Consider the following 26,984-nt stretch of genomic DNA (forward strand, 5'->3'; position numbering starts at 1 on the left):
GGGTGATTATCCCGCTCTTTCCCGGAGTGATTATCCCGCTCTTTCCCGCGCTCTGCCCGGCTCCATTTCGCGACCCGCCCGCGCTCAAGATGGCGGCGGCGGCGCCCTCAGCCCGCAGTAAAGATGGCGGCGCCCCAGGCGGGTTAGGAGCGGGTCAGAGGAGGAGGAGGAGGAGGAGGAGGAAAGGGAAGTGGAATGACGTGACGTCCGCCCGTCCCGGCGGCGGAGACGGGCACCGCCGGGGCCGTGGGGGAGCGGCGAGAGTGGGGGCTCCGTGTGGGAACGGGGTCCGTGAGGGAGCGGGGAGAGCCGTGGCTCCCATGAGGGGCCGAGGCCAGCGGGGTCCGTGAGGGATCGGGTAGAGCCGGGGTTCCGTGATGGACTGGTGTCATCGGGCTCCGTGAGGGACCGGGGCCCGTCCTCGCTGCCCGGGGCACAGCGCTGACCCGCGGGCGGTGCGGAGGCTGGAGCCGCGTTTTATGAGGGGAAAGCCTCGTGTTCCCCGGACCGATCGCACCGAATCGGTGTGGACTTTCGCCAGCCGCTCTCGGCGCGTGTGATGAGGGCAGGAGATGGGCATAAACAGCGCAAACTGAGCGTCCTGCCCTTCGTTGGTGTTTAGGGCTTTGATATGGGGGTTTTGGCGCGTTTTTGGCTTTTGTGGGGTTTTTTAAACGGCCGTGTGTGACTTTTCATTAGGTGGAGGTTCCGAGTGTTTTGGTCACTTTTGCACACCTTCCCTTGCAGCAGCAGCATGGCAGAAGGCTCCGTCTCCCCGCTGAAGCACTTCGTGCTGGCCAAAAAGACCATCACTGCCATCTTCGACCAGCTGCTGGACTATGTCACTGAGGGGGCAGCCTTTGTGGAGGGTGAGCTTGCTTTTTAAACACCGGAGCCTTGTCCTCTGCGTCGAGTGTGTTTTACAGCAGCACTGTGTAAATTACGTTACCTGTTATTGTGCTGCTAGTATAAACATGCGCCTGCAAAAGTAGTCACATTTGATGTGACACTTTTTTTTTCTTTTCAACGTGGTCTGGCAGGGATGCCTGGCATGGTTACACAGGTGAAAAGCTGATTAAGTTCCGGCAGCCTGGCCTCCTTTCCACGAGGGTGAAAGCTTAACCACCTGTAGTCCCGTTGTGGTTTCTTTTGCACAGAAGGAAGGACAAACAGGTTCTCCCATTATTCAGTAGGAAAGTAGATCAGCATGATGTCATGCCAGGAGCCACTGGTCACACCCTCTGAGGTTTTAGCAGCGTGGAGTGGGGTGTGTGGCGACGTGGAGTTGGTTCCTCATCATCCCTGGGAGTTTTGCAGGGATAATACATCCCAGCTTAGCTCGTGTATCCGTAAGGGGTCCTGGCTTTCCTTTCTGAAAGAAGCAAGTGTCCCAAAGAGCAGGGCAAGTGAGGACAGCAGGCTGTGTTCACAGGGTGTCTGAATCAGCAGTTAGGTTAGTGGTTGATATGAAGTGATTTATGTCATGACTTTCACAAGTGCTTGTGGTGGAGTTATCAAATTCCAGGGGCTGATACCACTTTCTGTAGTGAGGTTTTGTTTGTTTTGTTTTATCACTGTGATTAAAATTTACACTGGTTTTTACTGGCATGTGAAGTACTGATTACCTGTACCCTGTACTAGAGAGCATGGATGTGATTGCTTTTATGTTTTTCTTTTCTGTGTGCAGCCACATACAGGAACCCAGAGCTTGAGCACATAGCAACAGAAGATGAACTAGCAAAAATACAAGCTTATAAAAACAAGTTGGCAGTCATTGGTGAGGTGCTTTCACGGAGACACATGAAAGTGGCATTTTTTGGCAGGTAATGAACGAAATTACCAGAACTTAATTTGATTTTTTCCCCGCTTTCTCTTGTAGAGCTTATTGTTTGTATTTCTAATTGAAATGCACTGGAATTAGTGCTTTATTGTAAAATTATTGTATGAAATGTAATCTTTAAAACCATGTTCAGTCTTACCTAATTGATGCTGAATATTTCTTTGATGCTTTCTTGTTTCCTGACTGTATATTATTTACCTGTGTCTTGTTACATGGTTTTCTTTGATGAACTTTGGAAAATGAAACTGTCTAGTTCCATTATTTGACTTGGGAAAGCCTGAGTTTGTTGTCATTTTCTCCAGGATGGCTTGTTTGTTTGTTTGTTTGTTTGTGGTTTTGTTTGGGTTTTTGTTTTGTTTGTTTAATATTTTTTTTTTCTGTGTTATTTCCTTTGGTAAGTTTTGTTTGTGTTTGATCACAAGTGCTGAGGAACTGAACTGTGAGGTGTTCATGTGTCTGTATATAAGCAGCTGAAGAGAAATAAAGACAGTTGCCTTGTTGGTGTCATTAATCTGATAGATCTGTGTGATGATTGTAAGGGATAACAGTAACAATGGGGTCTGTTAGTCCCCGTTTTTTGTGTGATTTTTCTGTGCTTACATTTAAGCATGTCATTATATGTTTTTATGAAGTATAAATCTTCATGGTTTAGTTCTAAAAATTTCATAATTGGATTGGAAATAATGCTTACAATGGTGACCTTGCCTTCATTTTGCTAAAAATAGCTGTTTAAAGAAAAACTCAAAAGTTCTGGAATAAAGAAACTTGTTATATCTCAGCCTTGGTATTTCACAGAGTTAAAAGTTGAATACATTTACAAGCTGTGGTATGTGATAAAAGCTGCTTTTGCAAAGGGCAGAAGTTCAGAGCAGGAAAAAGAGAATTTAAGTCTCCCCCTGATGTTTTGAATAAATTTAAGTCTTGTACAGTGAGCACTGAACTTTTTCTGGAAGAAGGAGCTCAGACATGAGTTACAGTCTGTGTAACTTCGTGCTGTTGTGTAACAGTTAAACCTCAGACATTTATGGGTGAGAGGTGGAGGGTTAATGTGAACTGGAACTTCTCTGAGAACTTGTTGCAGAATCTGGAGTTGGGAACCAGTTCCTTTAATTCCACACTCCCCACTCTTCCCTGGCCAGCTGTGCTGTGCTGGCCTGGAGCTCTGGACCCACAACAGCTTGTGCTGTTCAGTTCAGGACAAAGGTGTGTATAAAGCTGCTGTTCTCTGCTCAAAGCGCTTTTATTTTCTATCCCTCTAGAACAAGCAGTGGGAAAAGTTCAGTCATTAATGCAATGCTGTGGGATAAGGTACTTCCTAGTGGGATTGGCCATACAACGAACTGCTTCCTCAGCGTGGAAGGAACTGATGGAGATAAGGCTTATCTTATGACAGAAGGATCAGATGAAAAGAAGAGTGTCAAGGTACATTTCTTGAATGATTTCACACTGCTTTTCGTAGGATTTTTTCTTCAAAGGGTCTGTCTTTTAGCCACGATTTCAAGTCTAACAAAAGTGTAAGGCTAACTTGTTCTACATTTTAATGTTCTTAATTAGGAAGAAAGAATAAACAAATGGACTACTTGACAATTTTTCTTGGCTATTTCAGAGGAATGACTAAATGTATATCTTATGATAGCAGAGCATATGTTGAGTCATTTATTTTTATAGGACTAAGAGTAAGTTCTGTTACTTGGAATTGCCCCTCATTTGGACTTAAAGGTGCTTATCTTACTGAACTGCTTGCATTGCTGTGTTAAACCTCCAAGGCAGATTCACTGTGATGCTCAGTGTCACACACTCCAGCCCTGGAGAGAATGCACCACTTCATGTCTCCACAGAAAATCCTGCCTGAGTTTCAAGGCACAACTTGTTCTTTAGACACTGGGGACTTGCAGAGCTTAAAAAAAAAAAAAAACTCAACTATTCACCAGAACAAAGTATGAACTCTGTTACCCCTTTCCAGAGAGATCCTGTCCAGCTTTGCTTGAGAACTGATTTAGACTGGTGTACAGACTTGTTCATGCTGCATATTCATATTTGTCTCCTCTTTATGCTCTTTCAAGACTGTCAATCAGCTTGCTCATGCACTTCACATGGATAAGGATTTGAAAGCTGGCTGTCTCGTCCATGTCTTTTGGCCCAAGTCAAAGTGTGCCCTGCTGAGAGATGATTTGGTTTTAGTGGACAGGTACGTTTTCTGTTTTAGTAAATGATTTCTTAAAGAAACTAACCATTAGAATGTTTAGTAAAGAGACTGGTTTAGGTTCAAAATTATTGAAAGGCTTTTTTTTGTTTGAAAGTACAGAGTTTGTCCTTTTGAATATACTGGTGCCTGCCATCACCCCTCTGACTTTGGCCTTGTAGCCAAAACAGTCAGATGTCTTGTGACTGAGCTGAATAAGGGACTAGCTTTTGGCTGGGGATACTTTACCTTTAAAACAAACAGTATGGAAGCCTGAATAGGGTTGTTGCAGCAACAACCTTTTGCCCATTTCCTCTCTTTAGACACTTCAGACTGATCATGTGAAGTGTAAACCAGTCTGGACTTCATATTTAAAAGCTTCTGATAAGTGTCTACATACCAGAGTAGTGGGTGACCTCAAAACGTGGTTGTGACTGCCAGCTGTGTGTGCCCTGTGTTGGGCTGGCATTTCCTACAATTGGCACGATGAAAGATTTCTGAAAGCTGTCGCTTTGTCTATGGCAAATGCCCTTATTTCTGGTCGCTGAGGTGTAACCTGGTAACAGATTTAAAAACTTTTAGATAATTTATACCTAATCTGTAAATCAATACAGATTGAATTTGAGAATAATTCACTCAGGTGTGAGTGAATTTTTAGGTATGATTCCTTCATATCCAACAAAATAACACCCAAGGTGTATTCTAATAAGTTGCAGTGGTTTTGGTCCTATCTCTAATCTTGTACCTTTGAGATCACTGGGAGTTTGTCATTATTTTTTGGGGTGCATGATTTGATCTGCACAGTCTCGGTTGCTGAAGGTGAAATGTGAAGAGAGAGGAAAAGATCCTGGATTCTGATAGGACAGAAGGAAGGAGCAAATAATCTCTTTACTTAATTGAGGAAATTTGAACCAGCAATAATTTAGGTGTTGCAAACATGACTTATTGCTCATATTTCAGTTTTTTTTTCTTTTTAAACTGACAGCACTATAGTTTTAACTTCATTTTAGTTTCTTACTAAATCTATGTACAGCTTGCATAGCATATCACTTTAAAGTAAGACTTTATTAATGAGAAAACTTTTATGTACCACTGTCTCTTCTAATTGAAAGGACACAAGGAGGGAAACAATTCTGTGAGACTCTCTGGGTTTCTGATCGACTTCCTTTGGCAATTATGCTTATTAATACTTACGAATTAGAAGTTGCATTTGTAATGAGTAGATGGTTTAATGAGCAAGTGACTGATAATGCTGGAGGGTAACTGGCTTTTGCAGTGTTCACCTTAAGCGTGATGTAGGCAGCAGCCTCAAGGTATAAGGCTTTGTATCTTCTTACAAGGCCCTTAGGCAATCCCACTCTATTTTTATCAGTTTATAAAAATCAAGTACTCCTTTGCTGGGTAAATAAGACTTTTGAGGTTTTTGTTCTCGACAGCCCTGGCACAGATGTCACTACAGAACTGGACAGCTGGATTGACAAGTTCTGCTTGGATGCTGATGTGTTTGTCTTGGTTGCCAACTCTGAATCAACTCTCATGAACACGGTATGGTGTGCGATGATTTTACACTTCCTTGGTTAAATATTCAGCAGTTCCCTCACAGAAATAGCTGAGACCTTTACTGGAGGTGAATCACTGCACTTGGATCCTGTGAATAGGCTGAGGTTTTTGGTTGCCTTGCATCTGGAAATCACCAGTGTCCAGGATGTCTGTCAGAGGGAAAGGAAGTAGATTTTAGTTGCGATTGAGGTTTGGGCTCAGTAAACAGATCTCTTGCTCTTTTCCTCTTTTTTATTTTTTCAGCCTGGTAGACACAAATGAAGTTGCCTTTAACAATTAGGTATCTACTTAAAAGCATTTGTATTTTGCTTTGCATTGTGGCAAACGGCAATTTCTTCATCTACACAGTTTATGCTGCAGGTAAAGCACGTGACAACTATGTTCTCATCCTCCTTAGGCTTTATTTTTGCCTCTTACCATAACAGGTTTGAGAATACTTGGCATTATTCTGCCACACTAGCAGAGATGTTTTTGCAAAACTGTGGTTGTTCTAATATTCCCCCATAAATTCTCCTCAGATGAAGTTCTCATTTGTGCAGCAGTGATCTTATTTGCACATGCTTACTCCTGGCTGATGGAGACTAATGGATCTCCAGTGCTGTGTCCAGGATATGTGGGCTTGTCCTGCTGCCTGGAAAAGTTTGTGGCAGCACAGAGACCTCTTGTGTTTCAGCTGTGCCCACTGGGGATTCACTCCATCACGACTTACTCATTGTGGCTATGAAAACAGCAATGATGGGTGGTGGGTACAGGCAAGGGACCTAAATACACTTAATTTTTTTAAATTAAGACATTCATTAATGACTTTTTTCCTGTGACTCAAGCCTTACATTCTCATGTAGGAAGACTTCTCTGTAGTTCTAAGTGATGTTGCCTATGTGAAGAATGCGGTTAGAGAATGTTGGGGTTTTTTCTGGATATAAAAATCAGATTTGACAGGGTGATCAGGAACATGTTGGTAGTTCAAATAAGAGAGACTTCACAGTTCTAGCCAGGCATCTTACTTAAAAACTGAGCAGATACAGTCATATCTTGCGTGCTCTTTCTCCCTTCCTCCCTTTCCCAGCAATGCTTTGAGTGTCACACAAGTGCAAACAATTTTAATAGGAGGCTTGAAGTATTCAAAGAGATGAAGTTTGAGATGGTAAGAGTGAAAGAAGGAAGGAAAAAATATGACAGTGAATGATGTGATAGATTTACAGAAAAATAGGTCTTATTTTCCAACATTTTCTGGACTATTTGTTCTGGAAGTTTTTTTGGGTTGTGTTTGTACCCATTTTTTGTGAAGCTTGCAAGGTCTTTGACTTTCAGCATTGGCATTGGTTTTAAAGCATTTGATGACTTGAACTATCTAAGCCTGTTTTGTGTTGGATATCTGTGAGGTTTAATGTTATTAAATTCTTTTTGATAAACTTTTAAAAAGCTGGATTAACTTCAGTCTGTTACAGAAGAATGTGTGACTCTGGTTTGGATATCTGGGGAGTTTTCTGTTTGTGTTTTAATTCTTAGGAGAAGCATTTTTTCCATAAAGTGAACGAGCGACTGTCGAAGCCAAACATCTTCATCCTGAACAATAGATGGGATGCCTCTGCCTCCGAACCAGAGTACATGGAAGATGTGAGTGAATTGGTGACTCTTATTTGGGTTTACAGTTAATTAAGACATATTAATATGGAAACAATAGTTTTGTCTTATTAATAAAAGGATAAGTTACATGATCAGAAAATGGAAATAACTTACTCCTTGTTCTTGCCAAAAGCAGCCTGCAGTTCAAGTGACAATATTTGCAGGCAGCTAGTACAATGGGAAACTTCTTTAGAACCTTCTTCCTGCACAGTTAAGCTTGTTTTTTAATCTTCCACGTATTGCCTCTAATTTCTGTAGTGGTAATGCAGCCTGAGGGTACAGTTTATACATCTGTGCCTGTGCAGTGTTAGGTGTGAACAGTTCAGAGTGCTCTGCAGACCTCCCAGCAGCAGCCAGCTCGCAGTGGGACTTATTTCTCTGTATATGGGGAGTGAAGTGTTTGCCCCAGTAACGGGCTGAGATCTCTGACAAATACAGTTGTAGAAGGAAATATTGTTGCGCCCAGCTCTGTGTAAATGAGTAAAGGCAGCTGCTGCCTCAGTAGGATTGGCAGCATCTGCTGACTGAGGGGTGGTTCAGCATCTGTTCCTGACTGTTCTGATTTGTTGACAGCTCCATTTTTGCCTTTTCCTCATGAGTCTTTTACCTTTTCCTCAGGTGCGGAGGCAGCACATGGAGCGCTGTCTGAATTTCCTGGTCGATGAGCTCAAAGTTATTGATCCTGTAGAAGCAAGGAATCGAATCTTTTTTGTTTCAGCAAAAGAAGTTCTGAGTGCCAGGAGACAGAAGGCTCAAGGAATGCCAGAGGGTGGTTTGTAGGAACTTTTTTTCCTCAAATACAGAAAAATACCATAAAACCTGATAAACATATGTATTTAAGATGCAGTCCCTGCTGTGAGGTCTTGCTCTCTCCCTTATGATCTGTTATGTTTTGCAGGTGGAGCACTTGCTGAAGGATTTCAGACAAGATTCCAGGAATTTCAGCATTTTGAGCAGATATTTGAGGTATTTATGATGGGCTTTTTAGACTGCCTGGGTTTTATTGCAGAGGTACCTTTTACTTATGCTTAGCTTAATTTTACTGAGCATTACCCATGTTAGCAAGTGGAGGAGTGTAAGGTATTTAAACCATCTGCAGCTTTGCCTTTTCTGTGTGTTCTGTTCATCTCTTCTCATCTTGAGCAGCAGGTAGTTGTTGGAGAGGAGTATTGTTCAGTGAGGGAAGGGACCAAAACTCTTAGCTCCTATTTGAGATCTCAGTACCAGTATAGTCTGTATAAAAAGAGATGATGCCCTTGAAAAGGTGTGTACCACGTACAACCATGTGCTGGTGAACGTTTGTAGTAAGAAATTCAGTTTCACCAACGTAAATCTAAGTATTTACTTGCACTTTTAAAGCCAGAGTTTTGAATCTATCACCATTATGTGCTGCTTAGCTCTGTTACTCTGAGAATTAATACTGGTTTTGCATCCTTTGTGCTGTACAGAATCCACCCTTCCCCCTCAGTTTAGCCACAGTCATAGTTGGAGTTTACAGTGTCTGCAGAAGTAGGACTGGCTGGACAGCTGAGTGAGCCCTTTATGATAGGATCCATTTGACTTGCTGAATTTAATAACTAATTAATTAAAGCCATCATAAGGAGGCATCTTGGGCATGTGTCAATGGTTTTGTGTATGAGTGCATTTAAAAAAATCAAACTGTCTCTGAAAAATATTTTTTCTTGCATTACAACAAGCCCATCTGACCTTAGCAAAGCCGAGTTATGTAATGATGTGTGTATATCAAAAAGGTTTTAAAATAATAGCTTGATTCGGTCTTGCGTAAACAAGAAAATGTCAGACTAAAGTTTAAAAGTAATCCTTATCCATGTTCCTAGGAGACATGGGTGGATAGTTGAAACGATGGGTTCAGAGTACTGGCAGGGCCTGAGTCCAGGAGGCATGACGTTTCTTGCTTGTGTCACTGGCTGTAGTCAAACGTGCATTTTTGTTTGTAATTTTTGTCCTTAGAATTACAGTAGGAAACTTTGAGCCAGTTGGAAAAAAGTGGAAATTTGGCTTCTGAATTTGTTATTATTCATTATCGTGTTCTGCCATGTGCTGTACCCAAAGCTTTTTTGACAAAAGCTCTTATAATTACAGTTAAGCACTTAACACTTGGAGTATTTCAATGTTAAGATGAATGATGATGTACTAAATGATGTGGTGCTGTGAGTGCTCAGCACATGTAAATCAGATGTCACAGCTTGGCCACCACAATGAGAATCACCATCATAAGGTCATAACCATGACAAGTTTCTGTGTCAGAGGCTGGGACAAGGAACAATTCTGTGACAGCACTGTATAGCCTTAAAACAACCTTTTTTCTTGTTTCACGTTCTGTGTTTCATTGGCTACACCCCTGCCTCCAACAGTGAGAGTGGATTCTGTAATGCTTTTCCCTGTTTAGTCGTGTTACATCCTGAAATCACAATGAATGGCTTTAAATAGGAGTGTGATCCCACCATTTGCAGAGAATGACAGCTGTGCTATATAAAGATTGCAAAAGCAATTTATATTTTGAGCGTCTGCTGTTGCAGCCTTTCAGGTTCAGGTTTGTGGGCAGTTTCTTGAGTTATAGTAGCATTTTATGTGCTTTTAAAGCAAGGCTGATACTTAATGGTTCACCAGGTCTGAAATCTTCAAACTTAGTACTCAGATTACTGTCGGTGGAGCTGATAAAGTAGCTGACAGCAGCATACTGTTGTCATCAGTTATGTTTGCCAGCTCTAGGCTATGTATTAATGAAGAATATCATGCACCAGGTAGAACTTTTTGTGTTCAGTCTGGGAACAAAATCCCAACTGATACCTTGCTTTGTGCACTGCCAGACCAGATTCAGCCCTGGGTACAACCTGAGCACTTCTGCCTAAAGCACTTTGCATTTACTCTGCTTCCTGACAGAGGAGCTGCAAGGCCCAAGACTCTTGGATTACACTGCAGTGTGTGAAAGGAAGGGATGAGAGCACAGATGCTTCTGTCTGCCCTCGTCAGACACTGCTCCTCCCCTGCCTCGGTCTGTCTGTCCTGCCTGTAGCTCCTGGTCCCTGTCCAGGTGCCCTGCTCAGACTTCCCAGATACCTCTGACACCCTTTTGTCCAGCTCCCCTCTCTGAGCAATCTCAGCACCTCGTGTATAAACCCGTCCACATGTGCCATGTTCCCCCGGGCTGTATCTGCTGGGTTTGCTCCTCCTGGGTTCTCTCACCCTGCTTTTGTCTTCACTAAAATTGAGCAGCTTCTTCCTTTTTTCCACGTGGGCTGAGAAGGGAAATTGTTACTTCTCCAGTACTTCCACACCCTTTATTTTAGTATCAGTTGATGGGAAAGCCTGTTCATTCTAGGACTGATAGGAGCTCAATATAGCTAGAATCTTAAAAAATCCCCAAAACCTAGAAACAGCCCACTAGGGCCAGTTTGTTATGATATAAGAAAAAAAACCTGGGCTATTTTTGAAAGGTTTGTAATTACATTTCTGCAGACTTATGTATGAGGGCAAAAATCCTTCCAAAAATAGGTGAAACATGGTGTTTTGCAAAGCAGAGGGTGTTTGAAGTTGCTAAAAGAAAAATTGGTGCAGACATTACTAAAAACACTTGTAAGTAGTGGGGAAATGAAGATTTTAGAGATTCATATAGTAGCTTTAAAAAGTAATGCTGCTTTGTATGTCAGCTGTATTGCAGCTGAGGAAAAGAGGCAGTCTTAAAGGGTTGAATCCTTGGATCAATTCTGAATTTTTATATTGTGGAATAACAGGAAGAAAGGGCATCTTCTGAAATCTTACAGTGAGGTACATAGAAATACCTTATCCAACAGCAAAGAAGTGCCTCTGCAATGCACTGTGTGCAGTAGTCCTTAGTGGATATCCTGCATAAAACCAACCTCACTGTCCCTCAGGTTGTGGTGTTTCCTGAGGTTCTTACAAAAACTGGTGACAGAAGCGTTGTGGGGAGCAGTGGAGGAGGGAGGCAGGGTGGAACAGTGTTCCTGGCTGTACTTGGGAGTGGATGGCAGAGCCTGAATGAGCCTCCCCAGCCCTGCTCAGGGGTGGAGTAACCTGTGCACTTAATGACTGCCTGTTCTGGAAGTGGGCTGGAAGGTAACTTGTTTTGGTTACACTGTTGTAACACACCTTTTAGCTTTGTTTCAGTAAATACTTATTTACAGACTAACAGCAAAAGTGCTGCTGTCCCCCTCTTGCCTTTCCCCATCGTTTAACTAACCTTTGTGTTTCTCCTAGTGCTCTAACTTGGATTTTCTGATTGTGTTGTGAGTGACTGTCATCCTTTTATCCACCACATACTAACGTTGGGAAGACTCTTTGCTCTGTGCCCAGTCTAGCTCTTACAATGTGCTGATATTTATGAAACTCTGGCCTTTCATTGCTGATTTCTAGATCTGCTTCGTCGAGGAACAGGGAATATTTTACCCATTTTGTTTATTTTGGTTTGATTTATTATTTTTAAATCTGTTACTACAGTGTATGCTAAGGTCACAGGCAAGTCTTTTAAAACCAGCCCAAACCTGTTTGTGCTATAAAAGGTGCATCCACAGATTGAGGATTTAAAAATCCCAGAGATCTGGATTAAGGAAAGTGGCTGCTTGCTTTGTTCCCCTCAAACACAGAAGATGTGGCTACTTCAGGGTGTTTAGTGCAGGTTGAATTCTGACATTTAATTGGCTCCATAACTCAGGATGTGCAGGTGCTTGAAAAAAGTCAAAGTCTCCATTTATGGCATATTGCAACTGATTTGTTTTTGCCCAGATTGAACATTTGTGTATCTCTTTAGTCACTGTCCTGTATTTCTGAATCACTGCTCAGTATTCAGGATTGATTAATTCTATCTTTAGAGTTTTCTCTACTCATTCATTTAACACTTCAGTAATCTGCAGATAAGCTGATATTTTAAGGGCATATTTAACAACTTGTTTTTATCCCGTGAGAAAACCCTTGTTTCTTATCCCTACTTACACATTTCGTTCCTGGATGGTCAGTATTGACCTGAGCAAGTCAGATTTCATTGACAGAGCTGCTTCTTGAAATTAAGAGCATGTATTGCAACAAAGAAAACTCAAGCCAGGCTGTATTGCCCGCATTCGTGTTTGACATTTGTAATTCTGAAGAGATAGTTTGGAAAATTTTCTGAAGAGGTAGATTTATCTCATGTATTCATCAGTTTTCTTCTTTCTTTACGTTATTGATTTATTTTAAAAGATTGAAAACCTCTGCACATTACTGTGAATGAACACGAAGGCGGATTTGCTGCTGTAGACTCATTTGAGATTTCAGTTCTGTTGTCTTTTATTTTCTGTATAATTTCTCCCTTTTTATTTCCCATTGGTTTAAGTTCTTGGTAAAATTGGCAGCGTGTGCTTTCTGACAGTGAAATTCCTGAGTGTGTTGGCATGGAATTGCAGTAATGTGTTGTGGCTTGGGCCCCTCGCAGGAGTGTATCTCGCAGTCAGCCGTGAAAACCAAGTTTGAACAGCACACTATCAGAGCTAAACAGATAATAGATACTGTGAAAAACATTATGGACACCATAAACGTGGCAGCAGCTGAGAAAAGGTAGGTGGGCTGGAGGGCTGGTTGGCTTTGGTTTGTCCAGATCGTCTGAGGAACCGTTTCTGTGCTGGTGATTTTCTTGGGCCTTTTATGGACTTTAAAATTCACTTTTCCTGCTTGGTAAGAAACAGAAAATTTCTCTGGTGTGTCAGTCTTACAACTGTTCACTTGCTCAGCCTTGTCCTTGGTCTGTGACTTCTGTACAGGGATTTGGATTTACGTTGTTCTTCTTTGTTACTGACTTGCAATCTCTGCGTTTTCAAATCTTTTTTTCAGAAATGTTTGAGATTTTAAGTTTTTCTAGCTGTATCCAGCATTTCAGAGGTGATGTTTGGGCCTGTTTATCCTAAGTTTTCTGTCAACAGTAACACTGAGAAAATTAATGGGAGGATGTGGACACTAATTTGCAAATGATTACAATACTGGAAGGGTTGAGACAAGCCCAGGCTAACAGAGTCTTCGCCTCTGACCCTTTCCATATTGTATCCTTAAATATTTTTATTCTCTCTTTGCCCTTGTAATCCTGTAGTGCAGCTCATCTGCTCTGTCTGATAGTTTCGGGTATCCCTTTGAGGTTTGCATAGTCTGGGGTTTTTCCTCACTTTTGTTGCTGCCCCTTGTCTGTTTTACACAGTGAACTTACTGTGACATTTAATCCTTCCCATCCATCTCCTTTCTGCCTGTCAATAGTGTGTCTTTGTGTTTCAGCAGACTCCACTGTGCTGTCAAACACTCATCCTCCCGAATATGTCATTTACAAACTGTTTACATACTGACTTGTCTCACATTGTCAGATCCCATGAAAACAAGCTGTGAAATGTTTGAAAACACTCTGATATTCTACTTCTTTCTGTCAGTTGACTTACCAAAATGTCTGTGGTGACCCCTCTTAACCCGAATTACTGTTTATTCTTTCTGCTGGCCCTTCAAGGTAGAACTGCTTTAGATTTTCAGGAATTTTTGCTTAAATGATAGGTCAGGGAATTCTGAAGAGAGTTGTTAGTGCTGAAGTTGGTTTCTGCCATGTCCCCTTTGCTTTGGATCAAACTGATTTGATATCAGATACACCCTTTTTTTTTTTTTTTTTTTTTTTTTAAACCAGGATAGACTAAGTAAAGAGCTCTGATTACCCACACCTTTTTTTAGTTGCAGTCATGTACAGTGATAACAGTTTAACTCAAAATGCTGGTTTTGTAAATAGGTCAAAACTTGAGTTATGTTTGGTCACACGTGTAGATGTAACAGCCACCTTCCAGCCCCTCGGGGCAGTGCCTATGCCTTGGCCAGCCAGGGCCACTCCTGACTCCTTGTGGCTGCTCAGGAACCATCAGCTGGGTCTGGGCTTGTTTCATTCCTGGGAGAATTCCTGCTGGTGATGGTGATCTCCTTTCTGCTGCGTTAGAGTCCATTCCATGGAAGAGCGAGAGGATCAGAAGGACAGGCTGGACTTTGTTCGGAACCAGCTGAACATTCTGACAGAAGATACGAAGGAAAAAATCAAACGTGTTACTGAGGAGGTCGAAAATAAAGTAAGTGAGGGCAGTGTGAACAACCTCCCAGGTCCAAGTGTTGCCTCTTCTGTCAGGCAGCTCCTTTAGGAGCCCACCCATCATACAAAGTATGTTTGAAATGTCCAGTATGTTCCTTTTCCAATATAAAAAAAGGAAGCCAGCCCTCAAAATGCCTGTCAGGTAATTGAATAATTTCTTGGGACAGTTCATGCAGGAGTCTGTTTTCACTCTGGCTAGAAAAGGTAGGAGAAACATTTAAACATTTTAAGTATTTTCTGTGTTCTTCCAGGTCTCCTCTGCCATGACTGATGAGATTTGCCGACTTTCAGTTTTAGTTGATGAATTTTATTCAGATTTTCACCCTTCTCCTCAAGTGCTGAAGCTCTATAAGACAGTAAGTTTTCTTGCATGGTTTGAAGTCAGGCTCTTTATCTTTCCCCTAATTTCTGCTTCTGTATTTTCATAATGTGTGTAGCATTTTATGTGACACTTCAAGCATTGCAAGATTTTTGCTTTCCAAACTGGAAAGGTTAAAAATATTTTCTGCTTTGTGTTGGGAAAGAAATTAATTTTTGTTTCAACCATCTTTTTAGTAGAGTGGCTCCTAATTTGTAATCTTCACTTCCAGTAAATAAAGACCTAGCATAAATAATTTTCACTACTCCTAAAATCAAATAGATCCAAAAATAAAATGATCTTGCAAAAACCCGATACTTTTAATAAAAACTGGGATTTTTTTTCAAGTTCTGTAAATTCCTCCTCAAACTTGGTGTTTTTTAAGGCCTGTACAGCCTTGTTTGCCTCTTATGCTCAGACTTTGCTGCTGCTGAGGGGCTCCCATCAAATGAGGCTTTGTAGGGCAGTAGGTGTCACTTCAGTTGGGTTTTCCATGTGCAGTTGGAAAACATGGTATTTCCATGGTAACATGCTTTTCTTCCCACTGTAAGGAGCGGTGCTTAGTGTGCAACATGTCTGTGCTCTGTATAATGTAACTGAATATAAATTAAATGTAATAATAAATGATAAAAATAAATAAAATAAATGTATTCTCTGTAAAACTTCAGGAACTGAACAAACACATAGAAGACGGTTTGGGGAAGAACCTGGCTGACCGCTGCTCCAGTGAAGTCAACCAGTCAATGCACCAGTCCCAGCAGGAGATAATTGGTAAGAGGAGAGATGTTAACACTTTGCACTGAAAGGAAGACAGTCTAAGAAAACTTGGTGTTAAATCATGATCAGAAAGAAAATTATTTTAACATTGATGCTGTAAATGATAAAGGGAGAGCCAGCGTAGATCAGGACTGAGTGCTCAGCTCCGTGCCCTGACTCTGATACTGAGCAGTAACAGATGCTGGGGGAGAAGAACAATGGGCCAGGGTAAATATAGCAATCCCTCCCCATTTTAGGGACTTCTGAGCTGAGATGCTGCATATGGATTAATGGCTTAAGCAAGTAGTAATGGACCTGTCCTCTGGCAACTTCTCTAATCCCTTTACAAACCCATTTAAACTTTTGGCTTCCACAACAGACACGAAATACACTAATTGTTAGGAAATGTTTCTGCACTATAATCCTCTCCCTAGGTCCCTCCAGATCCTGAATGCAAAGCAGATCATTTCACAAAGGATTTGTGCACTCCCTTTTCTTTCTTTTTTTCTTTATAAGTAGTAACTTTATCTCCCATCCTTCTCTACTGATCTATTCCTGGTAATAAAGATTCAGAGCAAGATCATGAAACTACGTGAACCCTTCTGTCCTCTTAATGCAATAATGTTGCCTTTTCTGTATGGCACCACAGAACTACTGGTTAAATTAATTCTTTCTTAGTCTGTCCTTATCTTTGGACCATTGACAGAGGTCTTTCAGTTAATTTGCCCCTTTTTCCTGCAGGGCTTTCTTGGTGAGTTGATTTTGATTGCAGTTTTCTTAGAGCAATGAATTGCCTGCTCTGTTAGGGTCATCCCTGCTGAAATGCCATCGATTTTACAAATAAATAAATAATGAAGTGGTCAGCTCCAGATTCTTGACAAAGCTGCTCAGCAGTGCAAGGATGCTGCTTTTGAATATGCTCTACTTCTAATTCATCTTTACTATTTGTTTTTATTTCTAGAAAATCTGAAACCATTGTTGCCTTCTAGTGCTCAGAATCAGCTTCACTTGCTAATTCCATGCAGGAAGTTTGACCTTAGCTATGATCTAAACTGTCATAGCCTGTGTGCAGATTTTCAAGAGGATATCATGTTCCACTTCTCTTTGGGATGGACTTCACTTGTAAACCGTTTCTTGGGTCCTAAACAAGCTCAGAAAGTACTCTTGGGACTAGTAGATCCAAACCTACAAGTGAGTGCTTTTGAGCTTGAGCTGCCATTGTTTTACCTTGATGAGAATATATTGATTTTTGCTCTTTCCCTGTGCTATTTACACGGTTGCTTCCACTTTCCCCTAGGCCCTTTGTGTGAAATATTTCTGGTGAGGGTTGTTTTTATTGGATTATATTCAGGGTTAGAATGGAACTAAAAACCTGAACTTTCTGCAGCTGTCACACGAGTTTGTTTTTCTTTGGATTAAACCCTTTGGGTAGCCTGTTCCCTTTGTAACTTTTGGATCCTTAACTCAGAGCCAACCCTATACAGAAACCCTTATTTTAACCCCATGTCCGTTGGGCAAGGACATGCCATGCTCTTCAGGAGTCTGGTTCAGGTTTCTGTGCTGAAAGGTTTTCTTTCCGTAGATCAAACCCTGAATATATGAAAATAAAACAAAACCCCTCTGTGTAGTTCCTGGATGCTTTTTACTCAGGCTGCCCTGTTCCCATCTTCTAGATCCCTCGTCCTTTAGCCAGCACCCCGTCTGCCGCCAGCCTTCCCGCTGGAACTCCAGACACTGTGCCCCAGGATGACTTTATGGTTCCTTTGGTACTGAGTTTAGCCTCGCTGACCTCACGGACCTCCATGAGCATCATCGTTGTTGGCGGAGTGGCAAGTAGCTCTGGCAGCATTCCCCGTGCTGGAAGGGATGGCAGAGGCCAAGCTGGTCTGTCTGGTTGGGGTGCAGCACAGAGCCTGTCGTGGGCTTGACACTGGGCCACATGCAGTGCCCTGGGTACCCACAGTCAGTTTGTAGTGAGAGAATCAGTTCAGTTACTCTGAGGAGAGCTGGGCATGTTCTGTGTGCCGCAGGTCTGTGTTCAGTGCCTGAATTAAATGGTGATTTAACGGATCATTCAGTTTGGATTTAGTGGGAGCTTTGCTTCCTTCTTCATGAAAGAGCAGCAAGGCTTCTGTAACCTGCACCTTCTCCATGCCAGCGAGGCCAGCTGATCGGGATGTAGCAGTATTGCTCTGCACTAATATTATGGAAACAATATATTTTCTTAAACTTATCCGGTGAAAGGGGCCACGGAGATGATTTTTTTAAAATGGGTGGAATTAGATTTAATTCCGTAGGGCAGTTCATTTAAGCTGATGAAGATTTTTCTTTTCAGATTTGGAAAACTGTAGGCTGGAAGCTGATCTCGTTCTCCCTGAGCATGTACGGGCTGTTGTACCTGTACGAGAGGCTGACCTGGACCACGCGGGCCAAGGAGAGAGCCTTCAAGCAGCAGTTTGTGAACTACGCCACCGAGAAGCTGCAGATGATCGTCAGCCTCACCAGTGCCAACTGCAGCCACCAGGTGCAGCAGTAAGTGTCACACGGGGTGTCCCTGAGCTGGGACAGGTGCCTGTCACCACGGGGCTGCGGGGACGGGGTGTGCATGGTGAGGGGAGGCACCTTTAGCGTCCCCTGGCATTTATTATGAGGGAGTTGGAAGAGGGTTTAAAATTACCACCTGAAAAGGCCGATAGCTGCGTCTCTGTGTGTGCCTGTGTGAGCTGCTCTGCAGATGGTGGCTCTCTTTGTCCAGCACCTAATGGTGGAGATGTGGGGGTTCACTCCAGTGGATTTTCTGCCCTTACAGTCCCTGTAAGGGTGAGCAGAGCTTCTGCCCCAAGGGTTGGGGTGGGTAAATTCTGAGTAGCCAGTGCTGGCTCTTCTCTGCAGAAGAGGAACTTGACAGCCTTTCTAAACTGTTTGATTTTTTTTCTGTGTTCTTTTTCCCAAATCTTTCCCCACTTGTCTCTGCAAAGTAATGTCTGGCTGATTGTCTCCATCAGACTCTTTCATTGAAACAATTTGTTTTGATTAAATTATTATTTCAGAAAATTAGGCCTGCTGATGAGACCTAAGCCCCAGGGTGCAGAACACCTCTCCTGTGTAGCTCAGGGAATACTTTACTAGTACAGAGTTCAGCTTCAGCAGAGGAAAGAGACTCATCCCCGTGTCCAGCAGCTGTGTGTCTCTGTGAGGACATGGAAGAGCTGGACTCAAACCAATGCTCCAGTGAGGTGAAGTAGAGAGGGGAGAGGGTGTCTCCTCTCCTGGGGGACAGCCTGGGTGCTGGCCCAGGGTGGTAACTGGGTTTGTTTTCTGTTTGTGTAAGGAGGAGTCTTGGAACTGGGGTTGGGAGCATGTGGCCGAGGAGGCAAGTAGGATGGGGGGCCTCAGTGGGCAGGTCTGGGGCACTCCCCACCCTGCACAGGGTGCTGAGTGTGGGGACACAGGGCTGCTCCAGCACCTCTGAATGTAGCCAGAGCCCCATCTCAGGCTTGTACCTGTAGATGCTTTATGCAAAATGGCCAGACACAATGTTGGCGTAGACTGAGGTGCATTTGGTATGTTTAGGGTTTCTTTTTCTAATTTAAAAAATGCACAGTTCTCCTGTTTTCTGCTATTCTGTAATCCCTTAAGTGATGGAGGCTTTGATTTCCGTGTTCTGCACACTCCCATGGCACATGACTTTTGAGTTGTTTTTTTTTTTTTTTTTTTCCTGATTTTTTTTGATATCACAGACTTCCTTAAGTCATGATTACAAACTTGTTTTCCCTTTAGGGAAATGGCCACTACCTTTGCTCGGCTCTGTCAGCAGGTGGATATTACCCAGAAAAACCTGGAAGAAGAAATTGCTAGGCTTTCCAAAGAAATAGATCAGCTGGAGAGCATACAGAGCAACTCCAAGCAGCTGAGGTAAGTCTGGTGTGACTGGCCACAAGCATCTCTTAGCCCTGCTGCCTCCAGAGAGATCTGTGCCAGCTGTTCCTCTGGAGCTGAACTAGGCTGGCTCTGGTGCAGGAGGCTGTCCAGGGATACCCTGAGCACCTCTGGGTAAGTTAAATAAATGTTTGCTGCTGTCCTGGTGAACCGGCAAAGCTCCAAAAATACTCTTCCTTTGATCATCTTTACCCATGTCTCTCTTCAGTGTATTGGAGAGGCCTTTCTCCAGAATTTTGGTCTCCTGTAGGCAGCTGAGGGGCCCCCTCCCCACGGCAGAGCAGGGGAGCAGCTGTGCTGAGTCACTCGGTGCAGTACTGGTGTTCTAGTGCCAGCAGTAGGTGTTTGCAGAGGAGAAACTTCCAGCAGTTGGTGCTTGAGGGGCTTGAAAGCAGCCTCAGCCACAGTTTCCTGTTCTTTTCCCCTGCTGTAAGGCTGCCCTGGCTCTGGGGCTGCTGCCTCCTGGCCTTGGGCACCCACCACCACTGAGGGGTGAATGTCTGGCACCCCCCACACCCCTTCTAAAAACCTGCATTTAGGTTGTCTTAGTGCTGTGGGTCTCAGTGGAGGAATAGAAATGAAACACTGATGTAGATCGTGCTTTGGGACGTTCCTGCACTGAAGCAAATCCCTTGCTTTTGTTTTGCAGAAATAAAGCCATTCACCTTGAGAATGAACTAGATCGCTTCACAAAACACTTCCTTCAAAAGAGTAAATAAAAAATGTCCTTGCGAACCTTCCCGGTGATCCTTTGTAGGGCAAAGTAGGAATTTTACAGGTGACACTTCTCCTCTGTGGAGCCACATGAAATGATTTGTATTTTAAATGTTAATCTGATTACACTTATTGTAAAACTTGGGCTGTGAGGGTGAACTAGACTGAAGAGCTGCGCTACTCCAAGTGTTACATTTGTTTTGCAGATTTTGGGTTAAAAATTACCTTTAAACACTAAATTTCTTTGGGCACTTGACAATAAAAACCCAAATCCTCACTGGTTTTCATTAGTATGTAGCAGTGGCAAGTCTCACTTCCTGGCATCCAGGAGCTTATGCAGGGCGAGAGCTTATCCCAGTCATCACTGTCTCCTTTCGGCTGCTTAGGAATGAGCCAGGGATGGAGGGTGCTGTTATTCCATGTGGGTGTGATTTTGTTAAGTGAAGGGAAGTACAAACTCTGGAATGGGGAAAGGACTCCTGACTTGTTTGGAAAGCAGGTGCCAGTGTGCTGGGCAGCAGTTCCTCTTTCTCAAAGGGCAATGAAAGATGGCAGCGGATACAGAGGGTCATCTGGCCACTGCACTTACCCAAGAGGGTTAGTAGGTAAAAACAAACATTTTCTCGCAGTTTTAGAGCAGTGAAATGGCCCTTTGCCTTTGAGGGCTGGGCTGGAACCACGCTGAGCTGAGCAGGAGGGTTTGCTTAGATGGTCTGGACTAGATTGGTGCAGGTTGGGTGGGGAAGCTCAGGGTGTCAGGACTGACCTGGAGCTCCTGCTGCTGGACTCGGGGAGTGCAGGAGAGATGGGGTTTGACCATGTCCTGACCTTGGTTCTGCCCTAGGTAAGACTCCAGGCAGGTGGAGTCCTTTCTCTTTGCTCACCTCCAGAAATGAAAAGCCTCTTTTTAAAAAAAGGAAAAGTTTCTGCTGTTGCCACCTGCAGTCATTCAACACCTACTTTTTTCTAACTAGACTTTTTAAAATTAACTTATTTTAAAAGAAAAACCCTTTTCAGAGTATTTATGTATTTTTATGGCATTTAGTTAACATGACTAAATGAAATACTCGGCTCCAAGGTGTTGCTATTTTCCATTAACTAAGGGCTATCTTACCAGGAAGTGGATGTAAGATATAATGCCAGAGGATTAAGGGAAGACAGACAACGGTTCCACCACTGTGTTGGGGTGTTTGTTCCTGTGTTTGGTCTTGGGGCTTTGAGGGAAACTCTGAAATCCAACTGTGAGTAACAGCCTGGCCTTGGTGTCGGGGAGGGCACAGCTGTGTATCAGTGCTCTGTTTCTGGAGCATTTTTATTGACATTGTATCGAGATAAAACTTTCCGTGCACGTGTTCTACAGTTATTTATTAAAAAAAAGTACCACCCCTGTGCTCTATTAAGTTCTTTGGCAGCTCTGTCCAAGGCGAAGACCTGCACCTCACTCCCACAGGGAATGCAGATCCAGGGTAGGGCCCAACTGCTGAGGTTGCTCCATCTCCCATCCCATTTGCGTTCCCCAGGGAATGCTCTAATACAACACTCACACGTGACCCCGGATGGTTAAAAGCACTTGTTTATTGGTTACAATATCAACTCATGGCAACATCTTTCACTGAGCCACTGTACAAATACAAAGAAAAAGATCCATCCTGGAAAAAAAAGCTATGAACAGAGTTCATAGCAAGTGATTTTTTTGTCACAGGGAAGTCTTTTTACAACAGCACTGTTAAAGAACAAATGGCACAAGTCCCTGGTTTTTTTAATAGCTTAAATAAAAGCTTTAAGACTGTTTCTGAATACATACACAATCCAAAGGCAGTGCAGAATCACTTCATAATTGGTAACATTACCAAAGTTTTCCAAAGTAGTCAGCAACAAGTAAAAACAAAACAAAAAAAGCTGATGAGAGATCCTGGGAACTAAAGGCAAAGTAAAATCAAGCATGTTTAGAAGCATTTTGCTTTGGACTCCTTTGGATGTAATATGTACTACAAGTGTTCAGATGCTTTTATTTAAAAAACAAAAAAAAAAAAAAAAGGAGAAAAACACAAAGAGAGCACCATTGTGTAAGTAAAACAAAGGCTTGAAATATCTAAGACTATTCCACCGAAGTCCATATTAGTTAAAACCTAAACATACTGTGTGGTATAAGAATGTCAGGCACATGTAATCTGTTATCAGTTATATCAATTAGTAACACTGTTCACACATTTACCATAACAACACTGCATTAACATTCTGCATGTATTTTACATAACCAGCAATTGGATAAAAGGCTCTGGTGCCTCTGAAGTGTAGGAGGAGTGTGACCAGCATGCATGCCAGAGTACTGGATACACAGTGCACCATCAACCCATGCTAAGTACTTGTACAGGAAATGCTATCTCAAAACCAGCCATTCTGCTACACAACCATTGATACCAACTAGTCCAATTAGCCAATACTCTCACCAACATCTTAAAGCACAGCACTAAACCTAGTGGAGGTGACAGCGTCCTCAGAGAGGACAGACTACAACTCTTGGAATGTTTTCACAATGTTTTCATTCCACCTTAAAGTAATTAATGTGAACTTCATCGTGGGACGAGCGGTTACACAACTGAAGTAAAGAGTTAACTATTTCCAACCCATGCATTACATAAGGACACGCTGGGACCTGCTGCTGCACCAGCTCAGCTTTACCAAGGCGAGGTCAGGCCCTGTCCACAGGCAGGGAAAAGCCTCTTTATTCTCTGTTCCATTTCCACCCGTACAAATCTCGTCAGTACGCTGAGCTGCCCCCTCTCTGCAGTGAGAGGGTGGTGACGTTTGGAAGGAAAAGGTCTGGATACAGATGGGAAGAGGCCACATGACTGGATCACGGAGTGCACATCAGCACGGCACTGCAGCAGCTTTGTCCAGTGAACAGACACGCCTGAGTCAACACGGGAACAAGCCCAGGCTGGGCACTCGCCCTAAGGGAGAGCTCTCTATTGCAAAGTTCTATCTCGTTAGAAAACACTGACAAACTACCTGAATAAAACAAATGGTTACACCAAGCACGTGGTTCCACTTCCCACGCCATGACCTTCAGAGGAGAGGCTGGGCAAGAGCAACCCAGCCCTATTTGGCACAATGCTCCTGGCTACTCCAGCTCTTAATGACACAATTTACTTGAAATTCAGCTAAGAATGGAGTTTGGCAACAAACTTTGAAATAAATCCAGGGAAGATGTGCCCACTAGAGCTGCCAGACCTGCTGTGAGTGAGTTTGCTGTCATGGTGCAGTCAGGAGTCACAGGAGCTGCACACTCGAGCCCATGGTAACTGTGGGCACACACCAATGTCTTTGAGATTCAAAGCTGGGTAAAACCTTTCAAGTAAAGCCTACAAAGGGTCATTTTATTAACCTTCCTTGTATTAGGAGGAGTTTGAGCTTTTACCACTGAAGCCACATCCACCATTTCAGCAGGAGCATCGACCTTGAAAGGTCAGGCAGCCGTTTAACAGGAATGCCTGTGCGAGTCACCAAATGGCCTCACACAGCACCTGTGGTACTTAAATCTGTAGGCTTGAAAAATAACCCAGGGCAGGAATGAAACAGCAAACGTCACCTGGGCAGGATCTATCCCGGGCTTTCTCCAAGTTCCCAAGACGCACCGGGCGCTGTTTCCCCCGATGTGTTCGGGCTTCTCCAGCGTCTCCTCACGCGCCGACACAGGAGCCCCCCGGACCTGGGGAACTTCAGACCCAGAGTGACCAAGGAGCAGAGGCAGGCAGGGCTCTGTGATGCCTTTGGACACCTCAGCAAGCAGTTGGCATTCCTCAGTATTTATTCTAAAAGCAGCTGAATCCAACAGACAACAGCCATCCAACAATGACAGTGAAGTTATTTGCAGCAATAACCTTACAAGAGCCATTACCACGGTTACAGGATACCTGAACTGGTAAGAAAAGTTATATACAGCTGTAAAATTGGTTTTGGAGTTTCACAAGTAGAAACCAGTTTTAATACCAGAATGTAAAAATGGCACCTGTCTTGGCAAAGGTGTTGACTAGGAAATTGGTTCAAAACACACTTCTATGGAAAAAAAGTATTTTAGAAAAAGAATATTTTCTTAAAATTCTTCAGTAACAAATTTCCAGAATGATTCACTCAAGGCAGCTGTGAGTTAAAAAAAAAATAAAAATAATCGAGTGCAGCACTAAAAAATAAACAGAGTCTGCAAGATCCCAAAGAGCTGCTCACTTAAGAGAGTTACAAGAATTCCACAATAGTTCTGTTAATGCAGACAGATCATAAAGCAAAACGCTGAGGAATTCCTGTGAGACACAATACAGTGGGATTTTGGTCCTACACCACAAGGCTGCTGTTAGGAAATGTTCCTTCTACAGCACAAGAGGTGCCTTTTTCTTATTTTAAAAGTGAATTTACTGTGATTGATTGGTACATTTATTGGCACCTTCACCATTATAGACATGGCAAGTTTACAGGCACAGTTTGGAAGTACTGAAATTTAGGATTAAAAATGTCAGGAACTTGACAAATAGTCATCTCAGCCAGAAATCCAGTTGGATATATTACAGGATTCTGGGCCCTTATCTTGCCCACCTGACCCAGAGACATCCAGACTCCCCCCATCAGTTCCGAGGAGGGATGACTAATATCATCTTCCAACCTGGTGATTTAAAATTCACGTTGTTTTTAAAGTAAGTCATTTAAGAGAAGCCAATAGACATAACCCCCTTTCAGAAAAAAGCCACAGACATTGAGATTCCCAAAGGAACATCCACTGCAAGTTCAGACAGGCTGCCAGGCACCAAAAAGTTAAGCAACCTCCCCAAGCAGTTTCAAATGGGCATCAGTCACCTGATTTCCCTCTCTCTACACTCAACTGCACCTCATCACATTTATAAGCAACTGACATCCAAATAAGAATAAAATCGGGAGAGGAGAGGAAAGGGCTATTTATTTACAGTGCTGGAGCTGCACAACAACTGGCACCCAGAAACCTCCTGGCACAGCCCTCAGTGACCACAGTTAGCACTGCCAAGGTTATCGTAGGAAGTTCTCAGGGGTCACAGAGGAGCATTTCAGTTACACAATTCCTTTGATAATTCACTGCACAGAACTGACAACAAGCACTTTTGGCTGGGCTGTGCTTTGGCAACCCCCGAATCTGGAGGGGGATTACAGGCGATTAACTGCACAGTTAAATCCTCTTTAGGAATTTAAGCAAAGTCCTCCTGAATTTCTCAGCTGCTGTGGAACGGAGCAGGCCCTGCAGAGACACACTCCAAGCAGCAGCTGAATCCCTGTCAGTGCAGATCAGCTGGAGCCTGAGATGGGCCAAACCCACCCGATCAGCCAGAGCTGAGCACTCGACACTGCACAGCAGCAGTGACCCCTTGGCTTCTGCACCCACGGACTGCGTGGAATAACTGATGCAAAAAGCTGCAGGAAGGAAGCTAAAACTTCGGGAACTGGAATTATTTTATTTTCAAATTAATTCTGCTGTTGTTGCCAAGCCTGCCTGGCATTAACTCCTTGGTGTTTGGAGGCCATGACTGCCAATGGATGAACCAGGAACCACTGGCTTGAAGGAAGAGCCCCCCTGATTAAAAATAGGCAAGCAGGTCAAGAAGTGAGTGAATAAGGCGGTAGGTATTAACTGGGAGTCTCCAGGGCCTTTAAAAAAAAAAACAAAACCAAATGCCTTCCATTATAAAAAACACATACATACCATTGGCTTCACTTTATCTACAGTAAATTCACAAAAAACATTGAAAACAGCAATCTAGTTCACCCACTACAAAACTCAGAAGTGACATCTCAGGTTAAAAGCAAAGCTATAAATGTAGTTCCTTAAAAAATGCAAACATATTTCTTTACATACAGACAAATGTTACATGATTGGCTGCTATAATGTGTATATTCTGTTATGTACAAAAAAAAAGTACAGGATTAGCAGACTGAGCACAAGCAAAAACCCTTCAAGGACAATCTAACCAAACCACCAAAAACAAAAAGACTGGCTCTTAGTTTGTCGGTCACCATGATTATGTGTGCTGGCCCCTTTTAAAAAGTCAGTGATTTCTTCCCCCCTCCCCTATTTCTTCACTTGATTTTTTTTTTCTAGTTTACAGAAAGCCTTTTTGTGTAATAATCAGTGAATAGAAAAACTTCACCTGCAAATACAAGGTAGAAATGTTATTTCACAGCTATAGGCTGCAGCATTGATCTCTCCAGATCTCAAATGGAGAATGTACATGTTTGGCTCCCAGTTAATTCCAGATTCTGAGAAAACTGTCCCAAGACCCTGTAGCTACAGCCATGCCGTCATCAGTGACACCTAAACAGCTGACACGGTTGTCATGGCCAGCCAGGACACCTGGAAAAGAAGAAGCAATGGAAGTTAGTGACTGCAGGGTGTCAAGGACTGCAGCTGTTACTCTGCTCTCCCAGGCAAGTCTTAAATTTACTAAAAAACGGTTGTAATGCAGGATTTTAATTGCCTTTTTTGTCTTTACTCTGAAGAACCACATAGAACACAAGAAACTCAACAGTAAGGTTTTTAAAACCACGTACACTCAGTATCACCTCCGTTTTTGTCTCTGCCCTCACAGTGTCTCCTTCCTGCCCCAAAGATGTCCTCATCCCTAAGCAGGTTGTCTGTCCCATTTTCAGCAATGCTGTTCACAATTTCAGCCATCAAGTACTTCCAAAATCAAATGTGATGTCTCCTGACAATGTCCTGGACACAGGAACCACGCTGGGTTTCCCAAGTTTTTCAAACCCTTGGGATCACAAATCCCCCATGGATCATGTCAGACTATCAGAAGAGGAGCACTATCCTGCCTTTTCCAGCTTTGCTTTTGCTTTCCCTCTGCCTGTTCTTTCCCTTGTCTGCTCTGCC

General features: G+C 43.0%; 2 protein-coding genes across 9 annotated transcripts in view; one reads left to right on the forward strand and one right to left on the reverse strand.

Moving 5' to 3' along the window:
* The first annotated feature begins 189 nt into the window (after window positions 1–189).
* MFN1 (mitofusin 1) lies at window positions 190–21,489 on the forward strand. 3 transcript variants are annotated; one of them, XM_027893759.1, is made up of 19 exons: window positions 190–287; window positions 334–342; window positions 748–869; window positions 1,688–1,823; window positions 3,100–3,262; window positions 3,904–4,028; window positions 5,459–5,567; window positions 7,092–7,199; window positions 7,827–7,980; window positions 8,107–8,174; window positions 12,655–12,776; window positions 14,176–14,302; window positions 14,574–14,678; window positions 15,349–15,451; window positions 16,398–16,627; window positions 17,110–17,265; window positions 17,772–17,968; window positions 19,217–19,351; window positions 20,025–21,489. In XM_027893759.1, exons 3-19 carry the CDS (start codon window positions 755–757, stop codon window positions 20,092–20,094), a joined length of 2,223 nt encoding a protein of 740 aa, XP_027749560.1. In that variant the 5' UTR covers window positions 190–287; window positions 334–342; window positions 748–754; the 3' UTR covers window positions 20,095–21,489. The 3 variants fall into 3 exon arrangements, with proteins under 3 accessions (XP_027749560.1, XP_027749561.1, XP_027749563.1); XM_027893760.1 differs by having other exon boundaries at window positions 228–244; window positions 290–342; XM_027893762.1 differs by lacking the exons at window positions 190–287; window positions 334–342 and adding an exon at window positions 415–524.
* Window positions 21,490–23,882: 2,393 nt separating this feature from the next.
* The window catches only part of GNB4 (G protein subunit beta 4), a 60,725-nt gene continuing 57,623 nt past the window's right edge, over window positions 23,883–26,984 (reverse strand). For all 6 annotated transcript variants that reach the window (XM_027893771.1, XM_027893768.1, XM_027893769.1 and 3 more), the window contains one exon: window positions 23,883–26,459. In XM_027893771.1, coding sequence (XP_027749572.1) covers window positions 26,353–26,459 — 107 coding nt within the window. In that variant the 3' untranslated portion in view covers window positions 23,883–26,352. The remainder of the gene's footprint in view (window positions 26,460–26,984) is intronic.

The sequence above is a fragment of the Empidonax traillii genome, unplaced genomic scaffold, assembly GCF_003031625.1.
Source record: "Empidonax traillii isolate 1590-97213 ecotype Southwest subspecies unplaced genomic scaffold, ASM303162v1 scaffold405:size801240, whole genome shotgun sequence".
Classification (NCBI taxonomy): Eukaryota; Metazoa; Chordata; class Aves; order Passeriformes; family Tyrannidae; genus Empidonax; species Empidonax traillii.